The 16,005-nt window shown below is 41.3% G+C and overlaps 1 protein-coding gene across 3 annotated transcripts; it reads left to right on the top strand.

Annotated features, from left to right (window-relative positions):
• The first annotated feature begins 276 nt into the window (after nucleotides 1-276).
• Nucleotides 277-15,727, top strand: ZFYVE21 (zinc finger FYVE-type containing 21). Of its 3 annotated transcripts, XM_057425013.1 has the most exons (8): nucleotides 277-431; nucleotides 6,688-6,738; nucleotides 8,734-8,902; nucleotides 11,031-11,106; nucleotides 11,803-11,894; nucleotides 12,705-12,758; nucleotides 14,242-14,384; nucleotides 14,967-15,727. In XM_057425013.1, exons 1-8 carry the CDS (start codon nucleotides 300-302, stop codon nucleotides 15,000-15,002), a joined length of 753 nt encoding a protein of 250 aa, XP_057280996.1. In that variant the 5' UTR covers nucleotides 277-299; the 3' UTR covers nucleotides 15,003-15,727. The 3 variants fall into 3 exon arrangements, with proteins under 3 accessions (XP_057280996.1, XP_057280997.1, XP_057280998.1); XM_057425014.1 differs by lacking the exon at nucleotides 6,688-6,738; XM_057425015.1 differs by lacking the exon at nucleotides 12,705-12,758.
• The last annotated feature ends 278 nt before the right edge of the window (nucleotides 15,728-16,005 follow it).

Here is a 16,005-nt window from a genome sequence, read left to right as displayed (position 1 = left end):
TCCGGGTTGTGGGGCTGGCGATTCCAGTTGCGCATGCGCCCCGAGCACCTAAAGGGGTGTGGAAGGAATAACACGCCTATCTTAAATCCCAAGCAACAGGGGATTGGCTGGGAAGTCCAGAGGCAGCGTTTTATTGGGTGTCTGGAGAGAGCGGGCGGAGCCTGGCGGCCCTTTGCTTGTCATTGGTAGTGCGCCATGCCTGTTTGGGAGGGTTTGGGCGGTCATTGGGTAGTGGCGGTGTCTTCACGGGCCGGAGGGGAAGCGGAGCGGAGCGGAGCGGTGGCGGGGTTGGAGGGAAGATGTCGGGCTGTGAGGCCCGCGATGCCAAGAAGCTGGTGCGGTCGCCCAGTGGGCTGCGCATGGTGCCCGAGCACCGCTCTGCCCGCAGCCCCTTCGGCCTGGACGAGCCGCCCTGGGTGCCTGACAAGGAGGTATCGGTAGGGGCGGGGGCGCCGCTCTTCCCTTCCCTAGGGGTGCGGGGCTTCTCTGCGCGCCCGAATCGTCGGCCCGTTGTCCGCGGGGCCCTCGCCGTCTCAGGGACCGCTGCCCTGTAGAGAGCCGGGACACGACTCGCCTGGCCGGCGATCGAGCGTTGAGATGGCGCTTCTTCCCTCTTCTGTCGCGTCCCTGCCGTCCCCCCGCCGTCGCTACCTGTCGGGTGGCGGGGGCCCGCCCGGGGGCCGATGAGTGGCGGGCAGCCTCGTTTCGCCAGGTAGCGGGTCGGGATCGTGGATGTGAATCACAGGGCTTTTATTTCGCATAGATCAACGGACTGAAAGGACAGGGCTGTCGCTCGTTCTCCGGGAATGTGCGCCCTCTCACAAAAATGAGTGTGGAACTGAACGAGTTAAAAGTGCTGTGAGCATTTGTTTTAGTGAAGTATTCTCTTTAAATCCCTATAAATCTAATTCTGAAGACCATGTTGATTTAAAAAAGAATGTTGCAAAGTGATAAGGCAGTAGAGCGAAGAACAGCCCCTTTGGCTCCCTGTGTGAATGTTTGTAGCCTTAAAGAGTATTGAATAGCATAGATTGCTTCAATCAACTTTTGTTTTAAACACTTTCCAAGTAAGCTATGTGATCATGACGTTGTATTAAACTTCATGTCTCTTGCATTATTTGCTACTGGCCCCTACAGCTAGATGTTAATACAACTTTAGAGTCAGTTGTTTCTTTATTGCCAGTGTTCTGTGGTGTGGATGCATGCGAATGAGTTTAAATGTGACTGGAATTAAGATTTTAGATGGGCCAATATGAATTTAAGCAGGGAGCTGTTGTACAGAGCTGTTCTTTGCCAGATACTGACATGGTTGGTCTGTTCTGCGTGGGAGCGCTATGTCCTTCCTGGTTAGGAATGAGGAAGAAAGTTTCTTCCCTAGGTGGTATCTGTGGAAGTGAAAAGTTCTGTGTAAAAGTAGTAACTCTGGAAATTTGCATTGCTGGCACAGCTTCTGCAGCTCAGACTAACCTTTACTGGCACAAGGTGTGTGGCTAGTGAGTCACTTGCTGGTTTTGTCCAAATTAACCCTGCTTTGTAAAGTGACTTTTTCAACTTATTTAAACAAGCAGTCTGCTAAAATATTTTGTGGATGTTTTTCTGAGTTATTTTTCTCCATACTTAGAGAATTACAAAACCCCTCCCTATCATCACTGGTCCTCTTGTCTCATAAGTGTAGGTAAGACAAAAATGTCAGTGTCCAGAGCCGAGAGTCGTTAGAAGGTATCTGAAGCCAGCCAACACCACATGTGGTGTGTGGTGCACTGGGTGTGTTGCAGATGGGGTGTGTATTTATCAGTTTGTAGCAAAGTCTGAGCAGTTATCGTGCAAGTGATTTCCCTTTGCATTGTGTGGCGTCTGCTTTTGCTGTGTTGATGATTTGCACCTGTGTGCACTCACTCACCTGGGCTACCCAGAAACCTGATTCCTGGCAGCAACAGCATCAGTAACTATAACTTGTGCAACAGTTAAATTAAAATTACTTCTCTCCCTGACCTTCTGAAGTGTAGTTTTGTATTTCAGTAGTCCTTGATTATGGCAGACTATTTTCATTAAAAAAGAAACACCCAAAGTACTTCTAGCTCAGTCTAATCCATAATGCCATCTTAATTCAACTAGAGGTTGTTTGAGGATTGTGTTGGGGTTTATTTAAACTAGTTAGATATATTTGTCTGTATATTTTGAATGTATAAGTCTGTTGTTTGTTGTTTTTTGAATATGATGTTACAGTTTTACTGCAGGTATTCATACTCTGTAAGCCTGACCTTTCCCCCCTGTAGTCTGTTGTCAGTAGGTTGATGGTGTTGATGTGAGACTGAGCATTTGCCTCAGACTTCGTGACATTTGCTGTTGAGAGGAATTAGCATTTATATGCATGTAAATGAATTTGTTAATCCATACTATTAATCATTTAAATTATTAAATTTAGATGCATTTGTTAATCCATATTATTAATAATTTAAATGGTTAATTTAAATGTGTTTGTTAATCCATATTATTAATCATCCATTATTGGTACTTTGTAAGGAGTTATTTCACTAGATTTCTTAAACTGTATTGAAGTTCTGACATCCCTTTGATTAATGATTACCAAATATGTTACCAACTTCTTCCTTAACTAGAACAGGTATGGGGTATACAGGGAAGCTTATAAGGGCCGTGTATTTATTAATAAAGTCAAATTTAAAGTGGCAGTGTTATGTAGATAATGAATTCAGCCAGAACACTTGTTCTGTTACCCTGTCAGATGTAATTAAAAAACCCGTCTTCTTAGTCCAAGACAAGAGACTGGTATTAGCAAATGTGGAGGTCACTTTTCCAATGCGCAGCCTTCTGCTGTAACACTCACAAAGTCAGTAGCTTTTCTTATGCAGAAAGAGTCTGCTGGCTTATTTTTTCTAAAAGTAACACCACCTAAAAATTATGGCAGTTGGTAGTTTTGTGAGACTTACATAACATTGAAATATCCTTCAGCTTTTAACTTTTATGTCATAAGGTTATACTGGCTTAAAGTATCAGTTATTTTGAGGAGTTTGGAGTGTGAGATCGAAGCAGGACTAAGGAAGCTTTCTGTTTTGGTAGCCTTATCTATGATATAAATAATGAGTTGAGGTAGATAATACTATGAAAATTTGTGCTGAGCATCATTAAGTTTGAGACATATGTTGGTCACTGCATGTGCCTTGTCTTACCAGAACTTTTGTTAATCACCAGCAGAGCTCAACTGATAGTGTGCCTATTAAGCAAATCTTGGACTAGAAATTGAGTAGTATGTATGCTTGAACGCGGAAGTAGCGAAACCTCGTGACACCCAGCTGTGCACCACATCTGCATGTTGCTGAGAAGCACTGAGTGGCTCAGACCTGGAATGTGTGAAAAGAGCTTTCAGATGTGGTGAAAGTCAGTCCCCAGGGCTCCTCTGTCACTGCAGGAGGGTGGTGAGCTCTGTGTAGCTGGGGCCTGCGTTGGCTCAGGCTCCAGGAATTGGCACTGGTTGTTTGACAGAGCTGCCTTGGACTGCTGGCAAACTTGTATAGCTCAGACAGTGAGCTGGCCCTGTGCATTTGTAGTGTCAGAAAGGACTGGGAATTGTATCAGCCATATGCTTGTATTTGGTGTTTTTCACTCTGGCATCAGCTGTTTTGGTCAGGTGGATTACAAGGTGATGAGCTTGTGAACTTTCACATTTGCAGAAGTTCACTGTGTTAACAAGCTCAACCAGGTGTTACCTTGCATCCCTTCTTGAGTTGCTTTGTTATTGAATATGCAAATAAAGCATGTGAAGTGTAACTAGAGCATTCTCACCTCTGGCTGGATCCAGGGGATTATGAAAATTTGTCATCACACTTCAGCAAATGTGTGAGAAGTTCCACTCTCTTTGTAATGAATTAGCTCTCAGTTCAAATTAATACCAAGATCCAACACCTGTTAGATGTTCTTCCACTTTTCTCTTGCTATATGAAATAATCTGATACCAGTATTAGTGGTATGTTGATTATATGTGAATGAATATACTTGTGATGTGCATTTTTATTTCATTTCTTCCTTCATATCTTTTTGTTTCCACTTGACAAAACCCTCATATTTATGCTGGTTTTAAAAAGCCTGTATCTTGAAACATGAAAAGTAACTCTGACATTGTGCTTCCTTCTCTGTGGATGTGATAAGAAACTTGTCAAGCAGTAAAGCTTAATCTGGAACTTGTGCACTCTCTAATTATGTCAGCATATGGATGGAAGAATTCACCTTTCCAGATTTTCTTTTCCATAGAGATCTCTTCCCAGGCAAAATAGAAGTTGATATTATGCGAATGGTTCACTTTATTCTTTTTACATAAAACACTGAAAGAACAGTGTATCAGTCAACTTGTGTTAGAACGTTTTGTAGGAAAATCCCATTATCCTGTGCCTGCTGCCATATGCCATTTGACTTACAATTTATTTATGCCCGCATTAAATATCAGGCAGTGTTATCATGATAGGTCTGGAATTCAGAAATATTTTTCTATAGAGTTTGTATTAAATGAGAGGGTGGATAACTTTGGTTCTTCCTGAAAAGCAACTTGTATGTTTATAATAACATTGTGTATGAAATCTATTTAGGGTAGTATTTAGAAAAGCTATTTAACCCACCCTCCTTTTCCCAGTAGATAGCTTGTGCCTTCTAATTCCTGAACAGCAGCAACAGCCAGGTCTAGCTCCCGGACAAGCTATTAAGCTACAAATGTCAAAAATTAAAACACTGTATCAGGATGAGTGTAGAGTAAAATATGGTTATTGGCTGTAGAGTACTACTTGTTACAGAGATGAAACCTGGTGAATGCTGAAGTTGCTTTATGCTGAAGGTTATTCATCAGTGAATGTTTGAATAAGCTTTTCTGCAGCCATTGTGAAAAGAGGTGTCTGAATGCCTTAATCTAGTACATTATTTGAAACAATACAGGAACACATTTCTTTTGATTAGGTCGAAGGAGGTGATCCTGCCCCTCTACTCTGGTGAGACCTCACCTGGAGTATTGTGTGCAGTTCTGGTGTCCTCAACATAAAAAGGACATGGAACTGTTGGAACAAGTCCAGAGGAGGGCCACGAGGATGATCAGGGGACTGGAGCACCTCCCATATGAAGATAGGCTGAGGAAGTTGGGGCTGGAGAAGAGAAGGCTGCATGGAGACCTCATAGCAGCCTTCCAGTATCTGAAGGGGAATAGGTTGCCCAGGGAGGTTGTGAATGCTCCATCCCTGGCAGTGTTCAAGAACAGGTTGGATGAAGCCTTGCGTGATATGATTTAGAGTAAGGTGTCCCTGCCCATGGCAGGGGGGTTGGAACTAGATGATCTTAAGGTCCTTTCCAACCCTAGCTATTCTATGATTCTATGATTTAGAAACAGTATAATAAGCATTGCAAGCAGTGATAAGCACCGTTGTGTTCCATTATGGTGACCGCAGTTACTCTAATGTGTTTAACTTCTGTTTAGACATCAGAACACTTGATCTAAACTATTTCAAATTAATAAGTCTTCTACTTCAAAAGAATACAGAAGGTTTCTAGAGAATTTTAGTTTAGTTGCTGAGATATTTTCTTGGCCATAGTTGTTAAACTTGTGACGGTGATTGGGAATCTGCTGAAGCAGAAGTCCCTGAAATAGATGACAAAACCACTTGTAACCTGAAAGAGTTAATAGAAGGTAAAGTATTGAAATATATTAATGAAAGGCAAAGAGTGATTACTGTGTGCTTAGCAAATAGCACCTGCTGAGCTGAGGGCATGTTTTTAAGATGACGTTCTGCTGTAGCCTGGTATGGTCTGGTTTGAGGAGTTCAGTTTCAAGAGGTATAAAATTTACTGCAGGATCACACCACATTTTCCTGATTTAGACCTCGGGCATAATTTTGTATTAATATTTGCAAATAAATCTTGTAATAGTTGAATTATAAGCCCTGGAGAGAGCATTTTGATATGGTGAATAAAATATGGAAGATCTTGGTGAATATCCAGTGATTTGGTGGCTGAGTACCAGCCCTTTGATAGGTGAGTTTCTATACAGAAAACTTAAATTGTCACTCCTACTAGCTCCTACTGTTGCCCCTGACACTGCTTAGTTGTGAGAGACAGAACTTCCATTGAGAGAGACAAACATCTTTGGTTATTTCTGGCTTTTCTTTTGGGAGGAGTGTGTGGGTGTAAGCTTGTTTTAGGAAAGAAGATATTTCAGAAAGTGACATTTTGTAGCTGGAATAAAATTAAGCCTTAGTAGCTTGGAAGAAAACCACATTATCTCCTAGCGTGTTTCAAAAATGTCCAAGTATTGTGAGCGTTAGAATATGTGAACAGTGTTTTAGAGAGTCAACAGAGCATTGCAGCATAATACAGTGAGGATGATAGCTTATATAAAACCAGTTGACTGTGCAGTATATGGCTGTTTGGATAGCCAGATGTAACTAAACATAAGTATTTCTGAAGTGGAGTTTTGGAATGAGTGTGGCAGCTTTATTTTGTCTTACAAATAAGGATGACATTATATTGCTACATTGAAATTAAATGAAAGCCATCCCTGGTGAAAAGATAAAGGACGGAAATTTGTTGAAGGTGTTTCTTTTTAGGGCAAAATACAAAGCTCAGTCTTTGTATGTGGTGGTAGGGTTGAAGGTTTAGAAATCTTGTAGATTAATTTTAATTTCTACTGTTTTCTAGTGCCCAAGATGTATGCAGTGTGATACAAAATTTGACTTCATAACTAGAAAGGTAAGAGAAATCAATGAAATGTAAAGCATTAACTGTGGCAAAATACTAGTGTGGACTTATACTGAAATCTTCTACCTTTTAAATCAAAAGAAGAGCATGCAAAGTCTGATGTAACTTAAAGTAGTTTTTCTTTCTGTTCTGCCTTTTCTGAGTCAAAGTCCTTTTTGGTTTAATTCTGAGCAGAGAGAAGAATTTCAAAGAAACAATGTGTAACACCTATGTAGAGTTTTCCCAAATTACTGGGTACCTGCAGGATTTACATTCAGAGGAGGCAGCTGGAGTTGGCTGCTACCATCAGTACTGACATAGAAAACAAATCAACTAATTCAGGTGTGGAAATGTAAGCAAAGCTGTTTTCAATAGTAATGAGTTATAATTTTACATTAAAGAACCATATTGTTAAGATGCACAAAAGCAAAACACAAATCCTCTTTCTGTTATAAAAGAGGATTTATCTTGGGTTTGGAAAAGGGGATTTCTAATTAAAGTAGAAAGTGTAAACACCCTTGATTGCTGTGAGCCATAATCAGGCTCACTGTATGAAGAGAAAACACTGATGTTAAATTATGCTCATTACATAAAAGTGAGCAGGTCAGTGTAGAATTACTCTGGTGTGCATGAATGCCACCAGACATACCAGTATGTTATATCAGATAGGTGAAAATTTTCAGGAGGCCTGCAGAGCAGCAGGGTGTCAGTCAGTGATCCTAGTAATAGAATAGAACTCAATATTTCAGTTGGAAGAGACTTACAGTGATTATCTAGCCCAACTGCCTGATCACATCAGGGCTCACTGAGTTACAGTCATGTACTGTACATGTTATTAAGGGCATTGTCCAGCTGCCTCAAACACTGATGGGCTTGGGGCATTGCACACCTCTTTAGGAAGCCTGTTACAGTGTTTGACCACCATATACCAGGGTATAGAAGTTCTTCCTAATGCCCAATCTAAACCTCCCCATAGCAGCTTTGAAGCATTCCCATGTGTCCTGTCACTGGATACCAGGAAGGAGGTCTACTCTCTACTTTCCTTCAATCATAGAACACACTTTCTCCTAGTTCTTGTTTTACCTTTTAGCTGGATGGGTTAAGAGCATGGTGGGTGGCTGGTTTGAGTGTTTTGGTTTAGAAGCACTAATTCATGAGGCTGCTGTGTTTTATTGTGGGGAGTAAATGAAGCCCTGGGAAATAGTTACTGCAGAGAATTTTGCACAATATTTGGAAGGAAAGCTTAACACTTGAGCAGCACTGCAGTGTATCAGTTCCTTGTATCAAACTGTGCTATCTCTTTGCACCACACATCAGTTCCTGCTTGCCTGGGAATACGTGTTCTGACATGAGAACTTGCAGCAGGAAGACCTGCTGGGACTGTCACACCCCAGTAGTGATTTGGAGCACAAGCCGCTTGTTGCAGATTCGGTAGTTGTGAAACACATAGCAATACTAGTTCTGATTTTGCAACTTCATTACATTTGAACTGTGCTTCCTGATATTTCTGATAGAGAAATAGCTTTAGGGTTTAAGTATGAAGATTTCCATCTTTTTCCATGGGAAAAAATTCAGAATAAGTTTTAAGGGAAAGAGTAGCAATGCCAGTTGAAGTGTCATTTTGCTTGGAAGTGTGAAGGGACCTAGAAACCACTCTTTTCTTGTGTGTTTATTGACAGTAGGGTGAAGGATTTACTAGACAGTGGAGAGGCCATTACAGTGTCTTGCCTGGTCTGCTCCAGAAGCATGTTTAAAGAGTGCCAGCAAAGGCTTGTATTGCTGCTGTTCATACTGTACTCAGTTCTTTGTGTTCAGTCTTCAGGGATTTCTTCCTACCCCTGTACCAATTGAATTTCCTTTACCTATCCTTCAACTGGTATGTTTCACACATGAGAAACTGTTCTGTTTCTTGAGGAGGGGGATAATTAAAGTAGTAACTTTCTCAGATTATTCCCTATTAGTTTCCGCTGTACATTTGTGCTAACCAAATTGTCCCCTCGTGCTTAGCACCACTGTCGAAGATGTGGGAAGTGTTTCTGTGACAAGTGCTGCAGTAAAAAAGTGCCTCTGCCTCGCATGTGCTTTGTGGACCCTGTGCGCCAGTGTGCTGAATGTGCCCTCATCTCTCAGAAAGAAACAGAGTTTTATGACAAGCAGCTTAAAGTACTTATGAATGGTAAGGACGGACTGCATATATGTGCTGGTTTGATCTCATTTGTATTTGTTCAAATGCTGTGTTAAAACTGATCAACAGGAGGAGTAATACCTCTTGTCAAATGAGCTGTGGTTTTGTCTCCTTTAACTACTGTTTTTGTAGAATCATAGAACAGTTAGGGTTGGAAAGGACCTTAAAATCATCCAGTTCCAACCCCCTGCCATGGGCAGGGACACTTTGCACTAAACTGTGTTGCCCAAGGCTCTGTCCGACCTGGTTTTGAAAACTGCCAGGGATGGAGCATTTACCACTTCTTTGGGCAACCCATTCCAGTGCCTCACCATCCTTACAGAAAAAAGCTTCCTTATGTCTAACCTGAACTTCCCTTGTTTAAACCCATTACCTCATGTGCTGTTGCTACAGTCCCTGATGAAGAGTCCTTCTCTGGCATTTGTTGTCATGCTTCTATTTGCCAATTAATAATTGTGTGTTCTCAGTTTATTTAGAAGGAAGTTTTCACTTTTTAGCCAGTATTTACAAAGATTTAACTAAAGACAAAGGATTTTTCAATGCCTCTGAGAACACGTGTGCAGTTGGCACATTTCTTAAAGTAATGAATCCTATAGCCACCTTCCTGTTAACATTAAATAAGGATGGAAAATACTTCACAATATGGATTATTTTAGTATTTTCTAACAAGATACAATGCTTGTTTCAGGCCTCGTCTCTGAGCTTTGATCTTGTCCGTGGCCTACAGCTGTGGTTGAGGGCAAAACATAATGAGTGGTCAGTTTTGCATAGCATTAAAACTACATGCAGTACAGCAATTCATGTTCTGGTTACATTAAGAAAGCTGAGTCTTTGTTTTTTAAAACATTGTGTGATTGTTCAGTGGCTTTTGATGGGCTCTCAGTGTGATGCTGGTGTCTACAGTCAGTAGCTAAAGCCACATACTTGTTGATAGCATGAATGTTCCTAGGGAGAGGCTATGTGCAGAGAGGGGTATGTTCATCCCTGTGACAACACAAGTCATTCTTAGCTCTGTTTTGCAGATGAGGCTGTAGATGACTCTTAACAATAGCGTGTTTTAAACTGGAGACTTCTCTTAAAGCTTATCCTGCTTGCATTTGTGTTACGCAATTGAAGTCTGAAGTTGTTCCTGACTTAGGATCAGTTTGATTTAGTTGAAGATGTCCAGGCTCACTGCAGAGGAGTTGGACCAGATGACCTTTGAAGATCCTTCCCAACCCAAACTATTTATGATTCTAGTGTGGAGCCACAGATATCAATCAGAGATGGTGATTGTGATGTCCTCTACAGCTTTGCCATAGCTGTTTTGCTGTCTCGTTTCAGCAGCATGCTGAGGGGTCAGTGGGACTGAGTAAAATTGTGAAATGGCCAGGTGAAGCCCCTTGGGCTGCATGGTTCACATTATGGAGATGGATTGCAGATGGTTTGGCAGGGCTCTATGTTGTTATTTTTTTCATATCCCAGACCAGCAGTACTGGGATTAGGTAATCCAGGGAGCATGAGGCATGGAGGAAATAAAGTGGTTAGGTGTGTAGTCTGCTTTATTTTACACTGTGATTCACTTCACTAATGTAGCTGACTCCTGGTCCCGAAGGGGCTCTTCTGAGCAGGAAGAAACATAACATGAAGTTCGTTGACCTTAGAGTAGGAGTGAGCTAGCCTTCGCTAATGAAAACGAGATGTCTCACTATTTATTAAGCACAGTGCTGAAGGTCACATCCTGCTGTTAGATTCTTCTGGCAGGTTGGTTTTTTTTTGAGTACTGAAACAATAGTTTACGTTACGGTGACAAGGGAGGGGCCTTAGTGGCCTGATTGCCATCTCTAAATCTGTTCTCATTTTAAAAGATGCATCTTGGGTATCATCTGTATTTCCACAACATGTGGGAGAAAGGACATTGCAATTGTGAAAGGTCCTGTGATTCACAACACGGTAATTAAAGATCAGCTTTTTATCCTTGCGTGTTCTCCTGATGGTAATCAGTTCAATGTTTCAATTAGTCTCTTAATTCACCCACTCCCGTGTATGAGGTGCAGTAAGGAAATATGAGTTATCATTTCTGATACTTGAATGATCCTTCCTCAGCTCCCTCTTAGAAAACTAAAACATTTCTTTCCAGGTGCTTCATTCTTTGTAACTCTGGGAACATCTGAAAAATCTGAGCTCATGGTTTGTCGACTTTCCAACAATCAGAGGTAAGAAAGGTTGATAGAAATTGCACTTGTAAACTACATTATTACTGCACAGCTGTATATATATATAATATACAGCTATGTTATTATCCAATAACCTGAGCAAAATACAAGTAACGTGCTGCAAAGATACTGGAGAGAGTAGTCAGACTGAAGGGATAGATACTTTCGTGAGTTTTAATTTACTAGCAGTGTGGGTCAGAATGCCAGGGAGTAGTGGAGCTTCACTTGCCAATGATGTCTCTTGGTGCCACTGGACAGTGGTTTTGTTGGCTAGAAGAGTGATCATAAGAGGCCGTTACAGGGGAGAAGCTGTAGCCACCAAAAAAAGCTTGTTTCAGGATGATTCTAACAGTGCTCTGTATTGTTGAGATGACAGCCACGCTTGTTACCCATTACAGGTCAGCCTGTTGGCTACAACACTTTAGACTCTGTTCTCTTCTTGCCCCAGAACTTTGGAAGAATACCTTTAATATTTTGAAAGGGTCTTATGGCAAACTGAACTGCAGGTCTGTGGTTTGGGTTTGAATTCCTTTCAGCAAAGAACTTCAATGAAAAGTGGTTTTTTTTCTGCTTGATTTCTCTCTCTCCCCCACCCCCCCCCCCCCCCCCCCCGGTTATTTTTTTCCTTTGATTTGGACTTGATATTATAGGAAAAAATACCTTTTTTTTTTTTTTAAATTTTCTTCTGCTATGTAGGTATCTGGTTTTGGATGGAGACAGCCATTATGAAATTGAAATTATACAGATTTCAACTGTTCAGATACTTACAGAGGGATTTACTCCTGGGGGTAAGTTTTTCATTGAATACAAATTAACTATTAAGAAAAAAATACGTGAAGTTGTAATTATGGTTTGAGCTGGACAATGTGTTTCCAGGTTATCCATAACTGTGGTGTGCTAGCTACAGCTGCTCTCAGAATGGAGTGCAGTCTGTGAAACACTGTTTGTGGCTGCTGGGATTTTGGGGATAACCTGGGAATTGAGAAATTACTGTAATACAGGAAAACTCCTTTATAAACCTGAGTAAAGGTTGTCATCGTTTGGCTAAATATAAAGATCTATTGATTCAAAAGCTCATAGGAGGGAACTGCTATTCTTTGGTACCTTCCATTTCAGGATCCAGATGGGATTTCTCTTCTACTGGTACAAACAATTGCATGAAGAGTGAGAGAACCTTGGAAGGGGGTGTGGGTGGGAATTAATCTGTGCTTTGTTGATTTCATTGGAGCTGAAGGGGTGGCCAAATGAAACTGGTAGCATCTGAATCATGGGGCAGCTACTTACTGCCTCATCTCTTACCAGATATTAGAGTATTTCAGGATGAACTTGAATAGGATTTCACTGAAATGGGAACAAGCGAAGTCAGGAATTTTAATGATTGTTCTTTAGAACACCTCTGTTACTGCTAGAGTTTTCTAAATGGGCAGCCTCTCTATGCAATATTCAGTCAGTACAGCATGTTAACTTCAGTAAACTTATCTTGGTATTCAGATCAACCAAATGTGTTGCTGAGTTAATGTTCCTGTAACTCCTTGTTCACTACTCTGCTGACTGCTTTATCTTTTTGCCTGCCTGCCTGCCTTCCTTCTTGACGGTAGAAAAAGATACTTGCACTTACACCAGCCTTCTGGAGAGCCAGCACATAACTGAAGGTATCATCAGTACCTTTGAGTATGACTCACCTAAGCATGTTGTCATGGTCCCCTCCCAGCAATCTTCATCTGCAGTGCTGATTTTTTGATCTATAGCTGTTTAACTTGATACAAATTGTGTTCAAATCTGACACATACCTTTCCTTCCCATCGAATAAACTGAGACTGAGTGTTCTGTATCTTTTTGGAGGAGAACTAAAATGCTCAAAGCCTTCTTTAGACCACATGTGCTATTGTCCATGCTGGAAGGGAGAAGGGAAGTTGAGAAATAGTATTTTTTTTGTGGCACACAGTGTTATGCATCACCCACTTCAACAGAGGTGTGCTGAATTGTGTATACCAGAAATGAGTAATGCCTTGTGCACTGTCCAGCAGGCCTTTGCACTAAATAAACAGTTAATGGTGTGCTTTTACACATCTTTAGAAGTAGTAAAACCTGTTGTTACAAGGTGTGTTCTGCCTGAATCAGTAATGTCCTGAAATGCCAGACAGTGGCAAACTGTCCAAGGCTGTAGGTGTTTGATTTCCATGGATCTGAGTAGGTCTTTAATCTGTTATTCTGACCAGGTATATGCAGGGGAGTGAGTGATGAAGTTGGATTTCTGTTTACCCTAGAAGAGGAGCAAATAGCTAGTTTTATGAAAACTGCTTGTGGGCTTTTGATCAGGTCACTTAGATTAAGTTTGTCTTTGTTTGGCTTCTTGGATATTACAGAAATGGCCTGTGGGAGCCCCTCATGCAATGCTGTCCTGTGTATAGCAGTGCTGTTCCTGGGGCTTAGTTTATGCTCTGCTGCGTCAGGAAATAATGCCAATAAAGTGCAGTATTCTAAACAAAGCTTGTTTCCTGTGTTTTGGCTTTGGTTTATCTTACCTCTGTGCAGCTAGTGTAAAAGAGATACAAACAAGTCGCTATCACACGGTTGCCAGAGCAATGTCATTTGTAGCAGATTTCCTTCAGGAAGCCAATAACATTGACAGTTTTTTTTCCTAGTCTTGTGTAAGCACCTTTCCCAACCTTTGCCATCCTTGGAGGGATTTTTGATTGCTGTGCCAAACTTTGTATCGAGCAGGGAGCCCTTTTGGTGTCAGTCTGGATATGTCTGTCCAATGACCTGGACACAGGTCATTCAGTTTACAGACTGCAGGCTACAGTGTGAAACTGGTGTCTGTGTCAAAGAAGACACAGTAATAGTGAAAAAGAGGGTTATTTCCTGTGTGTGTAGCTAGTGGCTTTACCTGATGGCTTATACAAGTTCTGCCTCAGTGACTGCCAGAGAGAACTAAACATTGAGTCTACACATCCTGTGGCCTGGCAGTATCACCATGGTCACTGCTGCAGCTGCTGGTGGTGCACCTGCGGTTTCCAGGGCTTTCAGTTAAGTGATAAGCTGGTGTCTTCAGACACACTCAATAGCTACAAAGTTGTTCTGTTACTTAGCTCCAGAACCTGTCTCTGTTGAAGGTTTTCTTTCTTTTTCCAGGAGGCAATACTCGTGCCATAGGTATGATTCTGCAGTATAAGGTACCAGGATCAGAGGAGCTAATGCAGATGAAGTTTACAGCTTGTGAAGACTTCAGCTCTAATAAGAAGCTGTCAGCAAGCTGGCTGGCAGCTATGCACAAGGTAAGCAGTGGGGGCAAAACTTGCAGAAGGCTGAAGTAAATCTTTATGTGGTGTGCTTTGTCTCCTTAGACAGTCATTTAGCTTGGTTTTGTGTGAGGCTTTCAGAGGTCCCAGTTAATAGCATGTAAAGGGAAGAGGAAGCACGTCTATCCCTAGTGCATGAGGTTGCTCGATACTATAGTCTGAGACCAATGAAACCCCTAGCAGGGACTGTAAGGAGACATGAGGATTATAGAACATAACATTGTTTAGTGTATGTTTTAGAGGGATTACCAAGATCTTGGAAACATTACTTCTATCTAGCTTTTCCCAAGGCAGTTTTTATCAGAAATGGTCATTTCTGACAAAGAGAAAACAAATATAAGTTACCTGAATTATTCTGTGACCACAGGTTCTGCATTTAAACTAACCCTGAATAGTCTCAAACCTTACTCTAGTGCCTGTCTGACTGTTAAGTGCCTTAGATGGAGAAAAATGGATAAAGAACTTAAAGCCTTGGGTTTAAAGGAAATTTTTGAAGGGGTAGGAGGGAGATGAGGTGTTAACTTCTGTTAACACAGTGATGTTTTGTCTTTGTGTTAGGCAACAAAACTTCTTTACGAGTCCCGGGACCAGTAAGGACAGCAAACCGCTGGCACCTGAGGGCAGAGCCCAGCCTCCATGGACTTGCCTCTTGCTCTCTGCTAGTTAATGGCTGGTAACACTCATGGTTCTTGACCCTCTATCATTCCAGCGCGGTTCAGGATGCAGGAACTGGCAGATGCAGGGGGAGCATGTTTCTGACCCATGAGTATTCACAATAGTGTGCAATATGTATACAATTACTGCTTTAAACAGCCTCACCTTTTAAGACTTTGTATATTTTGTTAAGCCTTTATTGGTACTTAATATAAAAGTGACCTGCACTACAGCCCCTGTACAGCACAACTTTCATAGTAACAGTTATGTATACTGTTTGCTACAGAAAGCAAACAAATGTATATGTCTCTTCTGCAGAGAACAGCTTTTGGGTATAGATCTCAGGTTTTTCCCTCTATCCAAATGGTTAAAAGTCAATGTACAATAATAAAATCTGCCTTAGCTATGATTTTATAGAAATCACTTGGTTTTTTTTTTTAACATTTACTGTTAAACATTAAATATTTCAGCAAATACCACAAACTGGACTTACATGACCTTGAAACTTCACTTCTGTGATATAAATAAGCTTCCAGAATAATGTTTAGTTTTGTATTTTCTTTTTGGTAACTAGCTTTTGTTAATCTAACTGTAATACTCTCTGAAATCGTATACAGTTTAATGTATAAATATGAATAAATTAATTCACTTATTTAAAAAACCTAGGTCATACTTAATTTTGCAGTGTGTAACTTTGTGCATACGGTGGTCTCTGCTCTCTGAAACTTCCCCTTTTGATAAAGAGCACTCTCAATTTAGTTCTAACCATTGGTAGTTGCCTCAACCACTGGGATGAATCCTCTGGCTGCACACTCTGTGCCAAGTGACTTTCTGCCCTGGTCTTCCCATGCTGGTAAAGACTGAGTAAACCAACTGAGTAAACCACTGCAGGAGGCTGAGCTGTCAGCTTGTATGTGAAGGACCCCCTAGGAGCTTTTCTAGG

Source organism: Pezoporus wallicus, unplaced genomic scaffold (assembly GCF_028554395.1).
Source record: "Pezoporus wallicus isolate ANWC-B61680 ecotype Strahan unplaced genomic scaffold, APGP_CSIRO_Pwel_v1 contig_7910, whole genome shotgun sequence".
Lineage (NCBI taxonomy): Eukaryota > Metazoa > Chordata > Aves > Psittaciformes > Psittacidae > Pezoporus > Pezoporus wallicus.
This window is presented reverse-complemented; position numbering and strand designations above follow the sequence as displayed.

Coding starts and splice junctions, on each gene's coding strand:
- ZFYVE21 (XM_057425013.1), top strand. CDS start 300: ATGTCGGGCTGTGAGGCCCGCGATGCCAAGAAGCTGGTGCGGTCGCCC. Junction 12,759..14,241: donor GAGCCAGCACATAACTGAAG/GTATCATCAGTA, acceptor TTCTTTTTCCAG/GAGGCAATACTCGTGCCATA. Junction 14,385..14,966: donor GGCTGGCAGCTATGCACAAG/GTAAGCAGTGGG, acceptor TCTTTGTGTTAG/GCAACAAAACTTCTTTACGA.